This window comes from Hippoglossus stenolepis, chromosome 23 (assembly GCF_022539355.2).
Source record: "Hippoglossus stenolepis isolate QCI-W04-F060 chromosome 23, HSTE1.2, whole genome shotgun sequence".
Lineage (NCBI taxonomy): Eukaryota > Metazoa > Chordata > Actinopteri > Pleuronectiformes > Pleuronectidae > Hippoglossus > Hippoglossus stenolepis.
Window position 1 is genome coordinate 10121477 of NC_061505.1, and position 18425 is coordinate 10139901.

General features: G+C 42.8%; 2 protein-coding genes and 2 non-coding genes across 7 annotated transcripts in view; 2 read left to right on the forward strand and 2 right to left on the reverse strand.

The window, feature by feature from the left end:
* The window catches only part of prox3 (prospero homeobox 3), an 11714-nt gene extending 4328 nt beyond the window's left edge, over positions 1 to 7386 (forward strand). For 2 of the 4 annotated variants that reach the window (XM_035149209.2, XM_035149207.2), the window contains 5 exons: positions 1 to 1854; positions 2016 to 2129; positions 2979 to 3091; positions 3680 to 3785; positions 5463 to 7386. The exon at positions 1 to 1854 is cut by the window's left edge and continues 17 nt beyond it. In XM_035149209.2, coding sequence (XP_035005100.1) covers positions 1 to 1854; positions 2016 to 2129; positions 2979 to 3091; positions 3680 to 3785; positions 5463 to 5636 — 2361 coding nt within the window. In that variant the 3' untranslated portion in view covers positions 5637 to 7386. The remainder of the gene's footprint in view (positions 1855 to 2015; positions 2130 to 2978; positions 3092 to 3679; positions 3786 to 5462) is intronic. The other 2 variants (XM_035149208.2, XM_035149210.2) reach the window with 2 other exon arrangements.
* Positions 4737 to 4810, reverse strand: trnai-aau. Its single transcript has one exon. It is a non-coding gene; the product is annotated as a tRNA-Ile (tRNA).
* Positions 7387 to 9321: 1935 nt separating the features above from the next.
* tmem179ba (transmembrane protein 179Ba) lies at positions 9322 to 14241 on the forward strand. The gene is made up of 6 exons (XM_035149378.2): positions 9322 to 9471; positions 9896 to 10087; positions 11361 to 11557; positions 12440 to 12577; positions 12968 to 13046; positions 13151 to 14241. The coding sequence occupies exons 2-6, from the start codon at positions 9992 to 9994 to the stop codon at positions 13340 to 13342; spliced, it is 702 nt and encodes a 233-aa protein (XP_035005269.2). The 5' UTR covers positions 9322 to 9471; positions 9896 to 9991; the 3' UTR covers positions 13343 to 14241.
* Positions 13516 to 13597, reverse strand: trnas-gcu. The gene has a single exon. It is a non-coding gene; the product is annotated as a tRNA-Ser (tRNA).
* Positions 14242 to 18425: the final 4184 nt, after the last annotated feature.

Genomic DNA, 18425 nt, shown 5'->3' on the forward strand with positions numbered 1-18425 from the left:
GATCTTTTCGGCGACTCCGCTCCCCAGATTCACGCATTCGCTCCCACTCTCAGCTCCACAGACCTCCCCGGAGTCCATCCCCAGCCTGGTGCAGGTCGCCCTCCTCCTGCCTTCAGACCTCCCGGCTTCCCCATCATTCACCACCACCATCAGCCAGGGGGAGCATCCAGGAGGAGTGGAGCACAACTCAACACAAGACACCCTGAAGGCAGAGATTTGGAGGAAGGTGGAGGAGACAGGAACGCACAGGTGGAGCAGGGGATTGAAGGAGGAGAGGAAGGGGTCCTGGAGGGAGAGGAGAGCTTGTTGGAGGTGAAGAAGAGGCACAGTGATGCCGTTCTCGCAGCAGAGTGGAGCCAAGACGTCTTGAAAGTGAAGAGGATGAAACTGGAGAGTCGTCAGAGGGACGGAGAGGCTGACGGAGAGGCTGACGAGGGAGGCAGGAGACGCGTGGGAGGCCGGGAGGGGAGGAGACGAGAGAGGGAAGAGCTGAAAGAACAGCTGGATGAGGCGAGAGAGAGACTGCAGCTCCTGCAGGAGAAAGTATGGAGGGCTTTTGGGGAAAAGCACATGGCAGATGAGGAGACAAAAAATAGGCGCAGGAATGGAAACAGAGGAGCAGCGGATGGAGAGGTGGTGATGATGGAGGAGGAGGACATCACAGAAGGCATGTATGATGAAGAGGACATTGACGATGGAGAGACAGAAAAGGAGTCTTTCTCGCTTCTTTCCGTTTCCCCTTTTGAAAACTTCCACACCCAGAAGCGGAGAGAGGAGAGGCAGAAGGAGAGAGAAAGGAGGATGGAGAGAGGTAGAGGAGGACTGCACTTGGAGGGCCTAATGGAGGGAGCAGGGCTGTGGTTGGACTGTGGAGGACTGGTGAGAGGAGACTGGGATGGAGGGATGGAAGATGAGGGTGAGGAGGGCGGGCAGAAGTTTGCTCAGGCCCTGAAGCTGGAGCTCGGCAGTGCTGTGGCCCGAGTCATCGACCGAGTTCTCCGCCTCTACACCGAAACGACAGATTTCCCTCCTTCCTCTCCGCCTGCCGCCATCTCCTTCCTCCCATCTGATCTAGGCAATGACGGAGGGAGGGAGAGGGGAGTGTGGATGGGACTGTTAACGAGAGGGAGAGGGGAGGAGAAGACGAGGGGTAAGGAGGAGAAGATGGGAGGGCAGGACGGAGAAAGAGAGAAGCAGCTCCAAAAGATGAGGAACGGGGGCATCGGGGCTCAGGGGCAGATGCACCGCGCCGAGCCGTCAGATCTGACGATGCCATTGGCTGTCCAACGGTCACCCGACATACGGAAGTCTCACCCGCTCCTTGGCCCACCTCTCTCCTCCCACCTGAATCCCTCTCACCCAAACCTCTCCCTCCATCACCCGTCACTACCTCGCCCTCCTCCTCTCTCTCACCCTCCCCTCTTACCTCCAACTTCGCAGCCTAAGGACCCCTCCTCCCATCCGTCCTCATCCTCCTCCTCTTCCTCCTCCTCTTCCTTTCCCACGCCTCACCCTCCTCCTCCTCCTCCTCCCCCTCCTCCTCCCCCTCTCCCTCTCCCACTGCTGCACTACTCCATGCAGCAACTCTTCTCCCGCGCGCTCCACCACACGCAGCTCCCCCACATGCCGCCGCCCCGGAAGGACTACCTGAACGCCGACCCCTTCCTGGAGTTCTCGTCCCACCCCTCGTCCCACCACTCCTTCCCACCGCTCCCCTTGCTTGGCCACCTGGACCCCGCCCTCGCCCGGCACGCCCACGGAGGCAGGGAGAGGGAGAGGGGCATGAGAGGGGACGGGGGGATGAGAGGAGGCGGAGGGATGGACGGAGGGGAACTCTACCTGACAGCTGGCGGAATATCCTTTTTTGTGTGCGTTTGTGTCTATGTATATGTGTGTGTGTGTGTGTGTGTGTGTGTGTGTGTGTGTGTGTGTGTGTGTGTGTGTGTGTGTGTGTGTGTGTGTGTGTGTGTGTGTGTGTGTGTGTGTGATGTGTGTATCTCCTTGACTGGCCTCATGTATACACCCAGGAGGGCTTGTCTCCCTGTCATCTGAAGAAAGCCAAGCTCATGTTCTTCTACGCACGTTATCCCAGCTCCAACACCCTCAAGACGTACTTCCCTGATGTCAAGGTGTGTGTGATGGAGCTACAGTTCATTCAAACCCATATTTTACCCTTTACTACAGATAAACAATTTTTCTTGGCTCACCATGCCACGGTTAAATTTAGTCTATGGCTTGGACACTTTTAGTTTGACTGACTTTTGTCAATATTCATGCTTTTACATATATTTAATAACATTATTTAATGACATACTATTTATAAGATATAATGTTTAAAAGGTTTCTTTCACTTTGTAAATTTCACTATGTAACTGTAAATTTGTTAATTTTGTAAGTAAATAAAATTACTTATTTAAATAAGTTTAATGACTTTTAACCAAAGTAAAAGATATAATGGGATAAATATATATATTAGTATCCATAACCAATGCATTAAATGACATTTTGCTGATAATACTGTGCATTTTCATATTTCATGCATTTAATAAAATAAATTATAAGAGTAATAAAATTATTATAAATAATAGTAAGTAATATATAAAATATATCAAACTTTACTTCGAGAAAATGGTCAAAAATACATACATTTTAGTCTTTAAAACATTTGTGTGCTGCACTATTTTAAAACATATGATGATACCAATATATTTCCTTTATTTCCATCTGTATTATGGTCATAGAGGTGCTTGTGTTTCTTTAACCAATCACAATCCGAAGTATCATTCTCATCAACAGAAAACAGTTGCTAATATTTGGTATATTACGATTAATGTGACAGGTTGGAAATGTAACTTTTTGAATTCAAACTCATGAGTCACTGTTGACGCTGAAAAGAATTCAACTAACGAGCACCAGCGCTCTGTTGCTGTCCAGAGCCGCTCACTTCTTCCCCTGCTGTTTCCCTGTTCACCGTCTAGTTTAACCGCTGTGTGACCTCCCAGATGATTAAATGGTTCAGTAACTTCAGGGAGTTCTTCTACATCCAGATGGAGCGCTTCGCACGACAGGCTGTCCGCGACGCTCTCACCCGGTGAGTTCAGCCTGGCACCGGTTCACGTTAAACTCATCTGCCGCAAAAATAGTCCACTGCTCACACGCTGGTACTGACACTGTTTCATTTATGCATCCGAAGCTGTGCATATGTCGCCCTGCATATTCGGTCATTTGTAGAAATAAAGAATTACAAATTGCTAAATCATTACAATACACTGTCATTTCATGCTCTTGCCTTTCCTGTTTTATGCAACAGAGTGAAGCATCATGGTTTATTCACTTTTTTTCCATTTTATCTCATAGTTTTCATTGTTAGGCTAGTGTTAGTTGTGACAAATTTATTAAAGATAATTTTAAATTTAATTTTCAATGTGTTTAATTTACAGAAAACATATATTTTTCTTTGTAATTATTAGCCCTACTGCTTCTGATACTGGATCAGTTTTAAAACTAAATAAATGTGAATGTAATGATCATCATTATCTCAAGCCAAGAGGTCCAAAATCCTCAGTTAATAATGCCTTTTACATTAGTGTTAATTATAAGTAATAGTAATTAACACTATTAACATCATGCATTTTTGTAATAGCTGAATTGAAATTCATTTGCTGTCCGTGTATCCCAGGGATGGAGCACCTCGTCTGAGCAGAGAGACTCAGCTGCGAGTGGGCCGTGACACGGAGCTGTACCGCATCCTCAACATGCACTACAACAAAAGTAACATCTACCAGGTATGGACTGTGTGTCCATTTCAGCTAAATATTTATATAACTGCATATTGTCCTTGGATGACTGCTTTAAGCCTTATAGTGCTGTAAATACAGTTCATTTCTTTAATGGAATGGGGACCTTGGTTTTTCTTGAATAGGGTCAGAGCATTTCGTTTGTGAACACAGGATCACCCCAAGGTTCCATGTGTGTTATGTCATCAATGCTTTATAATGTATATAATAATATATCAATAGGATGTACAAGCTCTAACTGCTGTTTTGAATGACATGACCTTCTCGTGCAGGGCAACATGTATGAAAATCAGTGGTGGAGAAAAGAAATAAAAAAATATATATAAAAAGAATTGACAAAAATGCACTCAATTAAAAGTAAATGCACCACATTCCCTTTTCTACTTGGATAAAAGTAAGTACTTGATCATTTACTTAAAGTATTTAAAGTAAAAGTACTTGCTGAGAGTAATCTAGTCTCAGTACTACTCCATCATTAACGGTGCCTACTGTATGGATTACTTTATTATCTTATATATATATATATTATATTAAAATATGAAGAACAACGTCAACATGTACCACAGTGCATTGTAGAAATGTAATGCTGTAGAAAGTACAGATATTTGCTAAAATGTGTGGTGGAGAAAAAGTACCTGTAAATAAATCTACTGAAGTAAAAGTACAGATACATGAAAAATGTACTAAAGTACAGTAACTAAGTAAATGTACTTTGTTACAGCTAACCACTGGTGAAAATGAAGCTCTTGTTTAAAAACACTTCAGATTGAATGAAGGAAATAGTTCATATAGAAGCTCACCACAGTATTTATTTAATATGTATATTACATGTAAATGATCAAAGTTTGGACCTGTGTTCATTCCCGTTTTGCATATGAAGTTTCTGTGTTGTGTAGTGTTGGTGATGTATTGAGCACTGAAACCTCTTCAAAAATGAAGTGGCCAGTACGGGGATCGAACCCGCGACCTTGGCGTTATTAGCACCACGCTCTAACCAACTGAGCTAACCGGCCGTGATGCCAAATTTAATTCATTGTGGTGTCACACAGGGGAATACCGTTGTCAAGGAAACGACGTTATTTTTTTTTAGATTGGATTAATTTCACGTACATTTTGTTGAATTTTCATATTTAATTTACACACACACAAAAGAGCATTGGGGTATTAATCGTATAATTATTTCCATTCTGACGTTGTTTAATGAAACTCTCTTTGGTACGGAGCTGTAGAAGTGTGCACGCTTTATTTTGCATTTTGTGATGTGCGTATAGCTCTTTTCATTTATCTCTCTCTCTATATATATATATATATCTGTTTGACTAGCAACACAGGGTTTAAAATGCTGGATGGTAACAAGTCGCACAGCTGAACATAAGTTTATATGTTCAGTACATCAGAGTATTTTGCCTTTAATTGTACTGTTTGATACAGACACGTTGTGTATAGCAGCACACTGAATGAAACCTATATGACAATTATAATAACAATATGTTGCTTTTATATAACAACATCATTTTAGTATTACAAGTAAAGATTTGACAGAGTTGACAGGAGACACATTTTCCAAAATAAAACTCTAACTCCAGAGTGTGTCCATACGTTTCCAGCCCTAATGTGAAGACGCACATGTACGATGCCCTTTGACATCCGGACTCCTCTGTGCAGGTCCCTGAGAGGTTCATTGAAGTGGCAGAGGTGGCTCTGAGGGAGTTTTACTCAGCCATTTGGACTGGCAGAGACAGCGACCCCTGCTGGAAGAAAGGGATTTATAAAATCATCTGTAAACTCGACAGTCCCGTGCCGGACGCCTTCAGACTGCCCGGCTGTCCTATCGGCTGACCAGGGGACTGCAGTGATCTGGTACAAATGCACAAATTCATGCCCAATCACAAACACACTGAAAGAAGGGATCAACATACAATCATCCTCAAACTGTACAATTCCAGCCTGTGAGAAAAACCTTCAGCTCTACAGTTTGGTTCCTCATTATTCAATCCTGTAGAAAAATAAAGCTCATTTAAGTTTATAAGATGTTTTTTTGCGTGGCAGTGTACAGGGAGCGGCACACGTGGACTGAAGCAGGCCGACACACTTGCAGCCCTGTGCTGTGGATGAGAGTCTTGTGACTGCACTTATCAAAGAATGTGACCATACCATTGAACTGGTAGGAATGGGCCGAGCAGGAATTTCCTCTCTTACAAACCTTCTCCAGCCGCCAGTGGGATTGTGAAATCACAGAGCTGCGACTCAGGTTTGATTACACGGACGAACAGGTTTTCATTACACTATCATTAAAAACACACATATATATAGTCACAGTAAAATGGTGTGTGTCACCACGAGATGGCCGGTGTGTCCAAATCTGTGAACTTCACATCCAGGAGCATTTCAAGGGACTTTCAGAAAACAAAGCTGCCCCCCCCCCCACCCCCAAGAGACATGTGACACCAAAACACATCATTCCAATCTTCAAACAATTCTTTTATTTCCACAATTATTAACCAAGTGCACATAATTAATTAGCAAAAGAAGTATTGTTTAAGTGCAAACTCACGTTCTTGACCTCATCCCAAACTCTAAAATTACAAATCTTTTGGCAGAAAGCTAATGGGGCCTCATTAGGGGGTTTCTGACCATGGTGTCCTTGCAGTCTCCTGTACATAATCCATCATAGAATCTAAGGGGCTGTGGACTAATGTATTCAGCCATTCTCAGAGGCCCCAGGAATTTGCCCTCTTTCCCCTGTTCACGTCGTTAAATACATTCCCTGCCAATGTATTGCAAATTACAACAATTCATGAAAGACATGAGGTAAGTTTTTATGCATCGATTCACTCATCAAACCGAGTCCACAGCCTAAGTACCTAACAAGTTTAGTTTGGCGCGTAATCACCGACAAACCTAACAATCACACAGATTTAAGTTGGACCCTCCCTTAGGAGTGTTCATGGTTTTACACTACATTGATAAAACAATGGGATGATTTGCCAAATTATTTTTTAAACCCTAAAGTTACAGGTCGGTGGGTTCCATCCGTGGATTTGTTTTGCTTGTGTATCAGTCTCAGTTTAATATTACATTATTATTATGAAGCTTTGTAAAGCTTTTGTACAATGTAATCTAACTGTAATTAAAATTCTGTTCAGAGAGGGACAATATATTGAATTCAAAATGGTTAAGCTGAATGTTTTGTTGTTTCCTTGATGTACTCTTACAGTTGAAATACTTATGCTTTTGTATAACTTTAACGTGAAGCTAAACGTGTTAGGCCAGTTGCACATTTAGTGTATATCAATATTTGTTTCCAGAAGGAATGGAGAACTCTTCCAATCTATTTACAGTTGGTTGACTGCTCCATGATAAAAGCCCATATGTAAACTCTTTGTGATGTGTTTTCAGATGCATGTTTCCTATATTTCACTTTTGTATTGTGACCCTGTACGTTTCTCTCATTGCAGTTATTGCTCTCTCTCTCTTTTATATTGTACATACACGCTGTATTCTCTAACGTATATATCTGTGCCTCAATCCAGCTGTGGTGAATTTTGATGTTTAAACTTAACAGTGAATTAAAGTGATAGCAGGCTCGTGTTGGTGTGATGTCGCACACACACACACACACACACACACACACACACACACACACACACACACACACACACACACACACACACACACACACACACACACATGCGCTATCTCCTGGTAGCCAACACTAATGCCATCATACATTAATCCTTTAATCTAACACAACCATAGTAACGCACACATTCACAAACACATTGATGCTAATACATGGATGATGGCTTTGGAAGAGGATGAGCACAGGACAAAGTCCAACCACCTGAGACAGCACACACTCACACACACACACAAACACACAAACAGATTTTCTCTGGTATAAATGCATCCGAACTACAAGATTCTTGCAGAAAACCACCTAACACAATAGAAAAGGAGTCTTATCACCGGACCTGGTGGTATTTTAGTATTTATCTTGGAATGAAAAGGTTCATAAGAACAGCACAATCATAAATCATAAATATAAATGCAAATGTTCCTGAACTCACTTATTCTTTGACCGTCTTTGTCCACATCTGAAAATCATCCAGGGTCAGATTTCAGCCAATACAATATCGAGCCATTTTTACCTGCGCAACTAGTTGGTATTTATTAATAAAATACTTTAATGTCAAGACTGAGTGACCAATTCATTTGTACAGCGGTTACTGGCGTTAAAGCTCTGGAATAGAAAGGCCTCTTTGAATATCTCCGTGACATCACTTTGTGCACCCCCCCCCCCTGAGAAAAATCAATCACAGCGGGGCAATGCACCACATCATTGATTTTCGTACTTTTACAAAAGCTAAATTAGCTACAGCTGTATTTGTTCATATTTACTTCGCTCGATACCTTTATTCTTGTTCCTCTACTCTGAACACTCCTACTTTCCAGGGTTTATTCTCATGACTTGTATTTATCTGAGATTTGAACATACGTGTGTGTGTGCTTGCAGATGTCTGTGAAATGTAATTCATTTGAGGTGTTTCATGCACAATACAACTTATACAGTTATCCACAGCAGCCTGACACACATTTTGACCTTGTTTCTTACTGTAGACTGCACACCATCAGATTCTCCAGAAGGTAATACGAGAACGGATGAGCTCTAAAGAGAAACTGCAGTAATGCGACATGCATTTATATCCTGTATAAATGCAGAAACTCGTCAAACTGAAATGATGTCACACCCTCTCTGTGGGTTTGGTACTTCCGCTGCAGAAGTGAATTTAATAGCCTGGAAGCGGCGACGGGGGCCACACAGAAAGTGGCACGGTCGTATGACATAAGTCACAAGGTCTGATTAAGCTCTCTGGGAATGGAGGAGCTACCAGTCGTAGCCAACACACACACACACACACACACACACACACACACACACAGTAGACACCACTAATTCAAGGATGACTTTAAATCCTCTAGTAGCTCAACCTTGCCACATGATAGTCCACTGCATATTATTACTGCATGTTGTATTATATTATACACATTTAATACTCTCCTATCAACAGCTGGTACCACATGAGGACAAATAAATGTGTTAATATAGACTTTCATGTTAAGTGTGCATGTTTGTATGGGCCTGTTTAAAGGTGATCCATCATCCCTTACATCCATCTATCCATCTATCCATCCATCGATCTATTCATCCCTCCATCCAACCATCGATCTATCCATCCATCCCTCCATCCAACCATCGATCTATCCATCCATCCATCCATCCATCCTCTCTTCTCTCTGCTTCCCACAGCGTCAACTTGATCTTTCTGGGTTGTGGGATGAAACCAGCTCCTGCCCCGAAGAAAATCGTCTTGTATGACCCCCAGTGTCCCCGGTTATCGACCCTGTCAGTGACAAAACCGACCAATTTTACGCATTTTTTGCCGATTTGTACGCACGTCTGGCAGAGCCTAGGAGATGGCAGTTCCTCTTCTGGAAGTAAAACAACCGGAGCTGTGGGAAGCTACCAAACTTAGACACGAGAGCGAAGCTTGGAGCAGGTCGACTGTAGAGCGAGAGGAGCCGAGAGAGAGAGAGAAAGACAGCCAATCACCGGAAATCAAGTGTATTTACCTTCAAACTTAAAGCGTGGCACCAGAGGACGAAGAGGCAGGTAAGTTGATTATTAGATCACAATGGAAACGTCTGGATTTGATGATATGATTTTTAGAACACATGAGAATGTGTGAGGGAGATTTTACGTCGATGATAATTCCAGGAAATCGAATCAGACTTCATTAATCCAGGAGGAAATACTTGCTCCGGATTAACACAACATATAACTGACAACAGAGAATAAAGCAATGAATATCAATATGAAGAATAAAGCATAATAAGGGAAAATAAAAAGTATAAAGTGAAAAACATTAAGTGTATAAGGAGTAAATGCAGAAGTAGTCCCTGATAGAAATGTTCACAAGACTATTCAATGAAACAATGGAGGATTAAATAACTGATGGAGGCTTTAGAAATATAATCTTACGTCTTATTACACATTTTTTTGTATTAGTGCGTCACATGTGTCTGTATTTTGAAAGCCAGCAGCGGAAGCCAGTGGTGTGGTTGCGGCGGGTTTGACTCCGGAGCCCCACTGCACACTGACGCCGGGCGGGCGCACGGGACGCAGCTGGAGGATGTCGCTGACCTGGCTGCTGCTGCTGGAGCTCGCTCTCTACGCCAGCTGCTTCGTGTGCGGGATCGTGGCCGCCGCCTCCACCACCATCGTCCAGGTGACTTCAGGAATTAGCCCCGAGCCATTTGTCCCGTCTCCTGCCTCTTCCGGGTGGACTCGCCCGCTGGCTTGTTGTGTTTTTTTGGTGTTGAATCAAGTGAAACAAAAAGTTGGCAACAGAGACAAAATATCGTTTGTTTTTGACACTTTTTTAAAGCACTTTACTCAGTTTTAACTCGGTTTTATTGATTCGTTTTCACGGTGTTTCTGATATTAAGGTAACATCAGGTCAAGTCTGTCTTTTAACTGTATTCTACGCTTTTTACTTTCTATTTGTCACATATTGTCAGCAACTGAGCGCGTGGACTCGCGACAAACAGGCACGCGCTTTCACTTTCTGCCCAGCTGTGTCAGCTCTATCTTCTTCATCATCTCCATCTTCTTCGTCATCTCTATCTTCTTCGTCATCTCCATCTTCTCGTGTCGTTAGTTGCGCTCATTTTACGCTATTTGCGCACTGGAGAAAAACAACCCTCCTCAACTTAATCAGGAAACGCGCGAGCACGAGAACAAAGCACACGAGCGTAAATGCTGGATGTGCGCGCGCGCGTTAACAACAGTCATGTGCCCGCACTCGAGATGCGTGTGTGTGTGTGTGAGAGAGAGAGTGTGTGCGTGTGTGTGTTCGTTTTTGTTACCTCCTTAGGACCCTTTCCTGTATAAACACTGAGCAGTCGTCCTCATGGGGACCAAAGAAGAAGAATCATGTACTTTGGATGTTTTTCTATAATAGAATCTCTCTCTCTCTCTCTCTCTCTCTCTCTCTCTCTCTCTAGTTCCTTAATTTTCCACAATGAATGGAAGTCAATGCAATGCAAAGTCTTCATATGGATAGCTGTGCAATAAGCGTGTGTCTGTGTGTGTGTAGCTACTCAATTGTGTTGCCTCTTCATGACCTTTTCTCAACATCAACATTGACCCTGTCATATTTTGCAGAGAGAGCTCAACGCACTGCAGATGAAGAAAACCCACGCCAATAGAAACAAACACGTGATGAACCTGGCTGCAGTTCGATGCTTTGTGAAGTTATTGAGGTCTGCTACTCGTCAGTGGTGATGGAACTTCACAAAGCATTGCACTACAGCCAGGTTCATCACTTTTTTTGGGTCCCCTGGAAACATTTCCGTTGTTGTTTCCGGCTTTTTTTTGCCCTGGGGGTTGGTATTTAAACACAACAACAAAACTGAGACAGTTAAATGAGGAAATAGGATAAAGAAAATGTCAATAACAAAATAAAATCTCACACATGTCTGTCTTGTCTTCTCTTCCAGGGTAATTTCGGAGGTCTGTGTATGCTGTACGGACTCGTCAACTACAATGCGACGGCAGGCCTCATCGGAATCCAGGCGTCCAGCTCCCCGTCTCTGTGTTACTTTGTGTCGGCCATCTCGGTCATGGTGGCAGTGGTGTGCTTCTCGCTGTCTCTGTACTGGGTGTACACCCTCTGCATCGACGGGGATTTCAGGAGGTGATTATTTTCTCGTCATCTCAAATTATAAGCCCCCAAAGGCATCTTTTTAGATTTCATTAGTTTTAAGTGGGCTGGTTACTGTCACAGAAAACTTACTGTAGTGGTTTAATATGTTGGAGAACAAAAATACAGCTGTATTACTGCAGATTACACAATCCTAGAAAAATACAATGGACAAGTGAACATAAACAACAATATTCTGTAACATGTCAAACAGGAATATGATATCTCCATTTACATGAACTGCAATAATTTGACTATAGGCCTGACTCTGAATAAGATCATGATGTTTACATGAGTTGCTAATAGAATATTCCATCAATATTCAATGTTTACATGTTGCAGAGCATAGTCTGATCATGACGTCGTTTATAAGCAGTTTTTAACTGCCGTTTATGTCGATGTTATAATGTGATTAGGACACATGTCTACATGATGTCAGGTCAGAATTTTACTGTCAATTACATGACAAAAATGTGATTGTTGTGATTTCTTTTTTAACCCGATATGAACTGGTTTGTTGTACGTCTTAATTTGTGAAGTGTATTTTTGTTTTTACATGAGACAGCATCAAACCCAGACTAATAAACTTCATTAAGGCAGCTTAGTTTGATGGTTTCATACAGTTTGGCTGCTGCTTTCCCAGACTGAATCACTGAAGCTGCAGAATTGATGAAGAGGTAACAAAACATGGAATAAAAAATACGACAATCAAAGCAGAGTATAGTGTAGGTCATGTCATGGTGACATAGTCATTTCCCATCATTTCCTCATTTGGTCAGAAGGTGAATCAACCTTTTATTCCTGTGTTTTTCTTTCCCCTCACATGAAAACGGCTCAGGGTCGCTCTCACGCTCCTGTTTCTCCTCCTCTCCACAGGGAGCGAATGTGGATGAACATGGTTATGGCTGTGTGCGGCGTTTTCCTCTTCTTCCTGCTCATCACGGGCTGCATTCTGAAGATCGGACGGGACTCGCTCTGCAACTCGGTGCTACATGTCGTTCCCAACATTACCAGGTGGAACACACACACACACACACACACACACACACACACAGAGGATATTGCGACTAAAAACACATGCATGCACAGACATGTCCACACAACCAAAACCCCTCAAAAAACAATCCCAAATGAAACAAACATTTGAAACCCACAGAGTTTTACTTCCTGATTGGCTGGAGTATCTGTCTGACTCTGTCCCTGACCGACCTGCCTGCCTTTTGGGGGCCGATGCCAATAACGATATAAATGCACATCTCGTCTGCATTGTCTAGTCTGTGAAATATGTTTTCATATCAGCCCTCACCTGCAAACTTTAACATAGATACTGATATGTCTGTGAAAGCCTAATATCAGACACTATCCATTGACTTTCTAACACACGATCTGTTTCTGTCTGTCAAGTTGTGAGCAGGCCCAGACTAGAAACTGGGTGAGTCCTCTGAGAGCAGGAAAGTTCTACAACAGTCTGTACAAATCTGAGGTCAGTATCTCTTCCACTGTCTTTTATTTAATGTCTTTATCCTCATGACTAATTAATTAATTCAAAGCCAGGAAAATAATGCATTTCATGTGTTTCCCTATCAGACAGCGGTGTGGGTCAACTTCTTCTTCTGGCTCATCATCGGGATCCTGGTCTTCATTCAGCGGCGCCAGAGTCCCGGGGCGAAGGTGATCGTGGGGGGGTTCGGCGAGGCGTCCGGTGGGCTCTTTGGTGACCCGGGGGTGACCGCTGCGGAGACCGAGCCGTTTTTCAACCGACCCCCGCAGCCACAGTGAGGACGTGCGTCCCAGAGGTTTTACAAACACACAGCAGCCAGATGTGGTAATAGGGTTAATACACTCAGTGTTTAAGTGAATGCCAACAAAGTAATTATTAAGATGCTTGTGATAAATTGTGAGTAAATGTGGCCGATTAAGGCTCTGTCAACAACAATAAAGTCATTGTTCACCGACGAGGATGGGATTCGAACCCACGCGTGCAGAGCACAATGGATTAGCAGTCCATCGCCTTAACCACTCGGCCACCTCGTCCTGTTTAGCAGGATTACATGAAACAAACTAGTGCGCAGAGCCGTTTGTGTTTCCCTCAGGGTGTCTGTGAAGGAGACTTCCAAAGATTGAACTGCTGATATGTGCATTTCCCACATTTACCTCGAAGCCATTTTCAACGTCTGAGACCTGGATCACACAGACACGTGGAGTCCTGCCTTTGTTTTTTTTTTAACATAACTTAGAAACAGGATGTGTTCATCACAGGCATTTAGTTATATTTCACCAGTGGGCTCAGATTTTGTACTTTAGGTGTGATTTGCAGATTTAGTTTCCTACTTTAAACATTTTCTCATTAAGTTAAAATCAACTTTTTTACGTCCGGTTCATCCAGTTTTAATAATGTTTGTTCTCTTTTTCTTTATTTATGACAAATAATTGAATTCGGCAATTTCCTTTGTTTTTAATTTGCCACTGCTGATGTGTCTGTTCCGACCCTTAATTTCTTCTTCTAACTTGTACTTTATGTTCACTCAGAGTCTTACTTCTATCAGATACTGTGTTTGATCATGTGCTGTAGAGTGAATGCACTTCAGGGCTGTTTAGGCCAGAAATCAAACATGTGGCTGTTTGTGCTGATGCTACTTGACACATGTGCTAAAATAAACCAAAGAGTTTAAACACAATGACCTAAAGTTCTTTTATTTTTTGCTGCTGTAGCATCTGTAAAGTTTTCTTTAACTTTGCATGTGAATTCATATGTTGAGCTGTGTCGCCCTCTAGTGGGGGATAATGAGTAATGACTTGGACTTCGACCAGAGTCACTCTTTCATTTTCTCTGTTCTAAGTTTTTTAACTGAGGGCGACAGAGAGAAGAATTTGGCAAAAGCTGTTTTCCGCTCCGCAATTGTATAATTGTAGCGAGGAAATGATGCAATGACCAATGTCACCATTACAGACCTGAGATATATGGAAACTCAATCCTGACACTTTGTTTAAAACAAGTCTCCTAAGTCATTATAATGAGAAACTAAAAACATGTTAAAATAACAACATAGTATCTCAAAATGATGACTTACTTACTCAAAATATTTACTCTCATAATTTCAATTTTTTTAGTTTGATGCCATTTATCTTCCTGTGAGCACGGTGCAGATGTTTAGTTTGACTCAAGGATGAACCTGATTTGATTCGTGGAGGTCAAAGGTCAAGGTCACATATTTTCTGCCTCGTTAACTTGTCACCTTAGGAATTTAAGGTGTAATTCTAGTTTTTCCAAATTCCCCAAATCCTGACACTCTTTACTTTGCATTTTATGAACTGAGGGCCAAGTGGACACAGTAGACATATCTGTCTTAAATCTCTTCCATCCAGAACTCTGTATTTTAAACCGAACACCCTGAATCGTGCAACCGCCGGGATGTTGCGTCTAAATGCCGCTGCATTAATTCACAGCAGTTGCCAGACAGATCAGAATAGACAGGATGAGCTTACTCCTTCTGTCTTTCACCTTAACTGCGTAATCTCTGTGGATTACCTGACGTCCCGAGGTGGAAGATATAACGTTCACTGAGGAGAGAAAGAAAGGAGAGACACACCAGGAGACGAATACAGAGAAGTCTTCACTGGTCTGTGCAGAAAGTAGAGTTCATATAAAGAGAAACACTATCAAGGACGACAAACAGGAGAGACAGCACTCTGGAGGACGCTGAGGACTCTTTGAATCTCGAGTCGGAGAAGGGATCCCCCTCAAAGATCGTGATAAATCTGACTCTAGAGTCTATGGTGAGACATTTTCATCTCTCTTATTGTTAAGATGTGTGGATGTAAGAACGCGTGAATGAGAGAGGGAGGAGGAGTGCGGAAAAAACATGCATCAGAGATTGAGTGCTGGTGGGAGAGGAGTGAAAGAGAACGAGTGAGAAGAGCAGTGGACAGTGGAGACTGAGCTAAGCTGTGATAAGCCTCTTTGAGCTACTTCACTCTCCACACATCAAATGTTCTGTTGTAAACCTGTTGATCTGAGCCGGGGCTCGTCACTGTGACATATTGATTCACTTGATCTGCTTTTTTGGCAGGAGAGCTCGGCTTTACTGCCAAATCAGACAGTACAAAAACTGTGGAGAACAGAGCCGAGTCCTTAAATCTCACATTTTAATCACAGACCGGCCTTCAACTTGACATTTACACTTTCAGTCTCTGTTTTGTTCAAGCCTCTGTCCTCATCCTGTCCATGTCCTAAGCTGACCTCTGTCCATCCCCCCTCCAGAACATGTCTCGCGATCAGTGTGAGTCTGTGGCCGTGAGCGTGGAGTCCCTCCTCAACGACGCCAAGAGGATGCAGCTGCAGTGCCGTGAGCGCAGCGAGCAGCTCACCATGGCCGCCACGCAGCTCAGGGTGGAGTCGGCGTCCCTGAGGGAGCAGTGCGAGGCCACACAGCTCGACATGGCGCACATCCGCCGGCAGCTGGACGAGCTGCTGGACACCAAGGCCGCCTTCGAGGCCAGGGAGAGGCAGGCGCGCAAGCTCAGCAAGCAGCTGTGAGGAGACGAAGAGGAGGAGGAGGAGGAGATGGTGGTGTGAGAGAGGGGAGCAGCTTCCTACATGTCATGAACTTATCACGCAGGCTTCCCACTGAAACCCTTTTTGTTTGGCAGCCAGGAAATAGAAGGGATGTGGGGTGAGGGGTTAAAGAAGAGGAGGAAGAGGTGAGGGAGGAAGAGGAGTGCAGACAGAGCTAGAATGCCGCTCAGTAGATTGCACACCTTGAAAAAGGCCCAGTAGTCCCCTTATGAAATCCCATTTCAATTCACTAGATTTTTATTTGCACCAAAATGTACACGCTAATAAATATCAGTCCCCTAAACATGTTTGGATTTTTCATCAAGATCCATGAAATATTCAATATTTAATTCAAGTATTGAAAAATGTCCTGTATCACAATGCTAAAGAAAGTTAAAATAAAATCCTGACTTTAACGGATTATTCATTATTTCCAAAAGAATAAAATGTGTAAGACCCAACACCAGTTTAAAATGGGCCCTTGAAGATTTTATTATTTATTATCAACAGATCCTAAAAATTTACAATTTGATATTTTGCAAAAGAAATTATTATTCTGAACAAACAGGAAATCGTAACTGAAAATAAAACAGCATGTGTGGTTTGTTGTGTTGTTGAGAGAAGGAGAAAAAAGCACTTTATTGACTTGCACAGTTATTTTTCATTCCTCTTGATTTTTGCTGCTACGTTGCACATGCACATGAATTTCATCCCTCTCCTCCTCTTTTTTGTGTCAAATAAACAATTTCTAAACACATTTTTCTTTCCTTCCGTCTCATTGTCTCTCTCTTACCGATATAACGTGTGTGGGAAAAGCTTTCTACAGTCTCAGCAGCAGAAGAGGAGGGAGAAGGGGTTTTGTGAATGAATGAATGGCACAGAGAGAAAGTCTTATTGCAGACTTTCCAGAGGTGAGTAAACAAACAGGCAGATATACAGAGGTTTGTAGAGTGAGAATAAAACTGTTCCTAACTCTGGTGGCACATGCAGCCCTGAGCCTGGGTGGCAACGGGGAGGTGATTCAATGAGTCAGGAGTCTCACACACGCACACACACGCACACACACGCACACACACACACTGGTGAAACCTCCTGTGCATGAAGTGGAGAAACAAACCAGCACAGACCTCGTTAAGATGCTCAGTTTATTTTAAAGACACTCCACTGAAAAGATGCTGAACCAACTTAAAGGTTATTTTTTTATCTTAATTGTTGAAATCCTCTCCACGCCTCAAAAGCCTTTAATTAATAAAGTCGTCAGAAAAAAAAGTCAGTGTCTGTGGCCCTCGTCTGTAATAAACACGACCAATCATTTCATTCTGACTGAGTGAAATCATTGGTCAGCGCTGAAGCAGAGATGACGGCCTGTTAGCGAGCGAGTCACGCAAAAGTCCTCTAGCAGCTTTCAGTCAGTGCACGTTCATGTGTTTTGGGGGCGTAACCTTGACGACAGGGCTGATGGGGGGGAGGTGGTGAGCATCAGTCTTACATCATCAAAGTGTAACCAACCCCTAGTTTTAAAATGACTTCAATGGATAACACGCATATGAATTAACTTTGTGCAACTCAAATACAAATGGCTAACTTTGATTTAAACACACTTTATTCATTAGCATTCAGTTACCAATTCAGGATTTTTAAGTGGGCAACACATTTGATATTTTTTTATTCAACTATTAAGAATAAATGCTGATTGAAATTTGCTTTATTTATTTTAAGTTTATCCTTTTGAATTATTAACAGTTTTTTGAGTTTTGGTTCATCTGTGCGAATCTTTTTCTTGGTGGACCAGGTTTTTGTATTTTTTGTATTTGTTGGTTCCTTTTTTCCTTGTGCTTTTACTTTACTTCCTGTCTATATCCTGTTTCCTGCTCCTGTGATTGCCTGCACCTGCCCCAGTCTGTGACCCACCTGTGTGTTGTGTCTGTGCTGCTCACTCTCAGTCAACATCCCTGGATTTACCTCGTGCTGCAGTTTTGCAGGTTTGTTTCCTTTTGTCCACTTCCCACCGCCTTCGGGTCGGCCAGACACACAAAACATGACAGTGACTGTTTGGAGTGAGAACTGCTGATGTCATCCATCTGTTGAATCTGTAGGTGAGTCTCTTGACACAGCTTCTTATACTAATAACTATTTTTATCCACTCGGCTGCAGCAGAGACAAGTGACGAACACAAGATTGACTTAAAGGTTCAGTGTGTGAGATTTAGGTGAAAGGGATCTATTGGCAGAAAGTGAATATAAAATAATGCTAGTTATGTTTTCACTAGTGTGTAATCACCTAAATTGTACGAATTGTTGTTTTCTT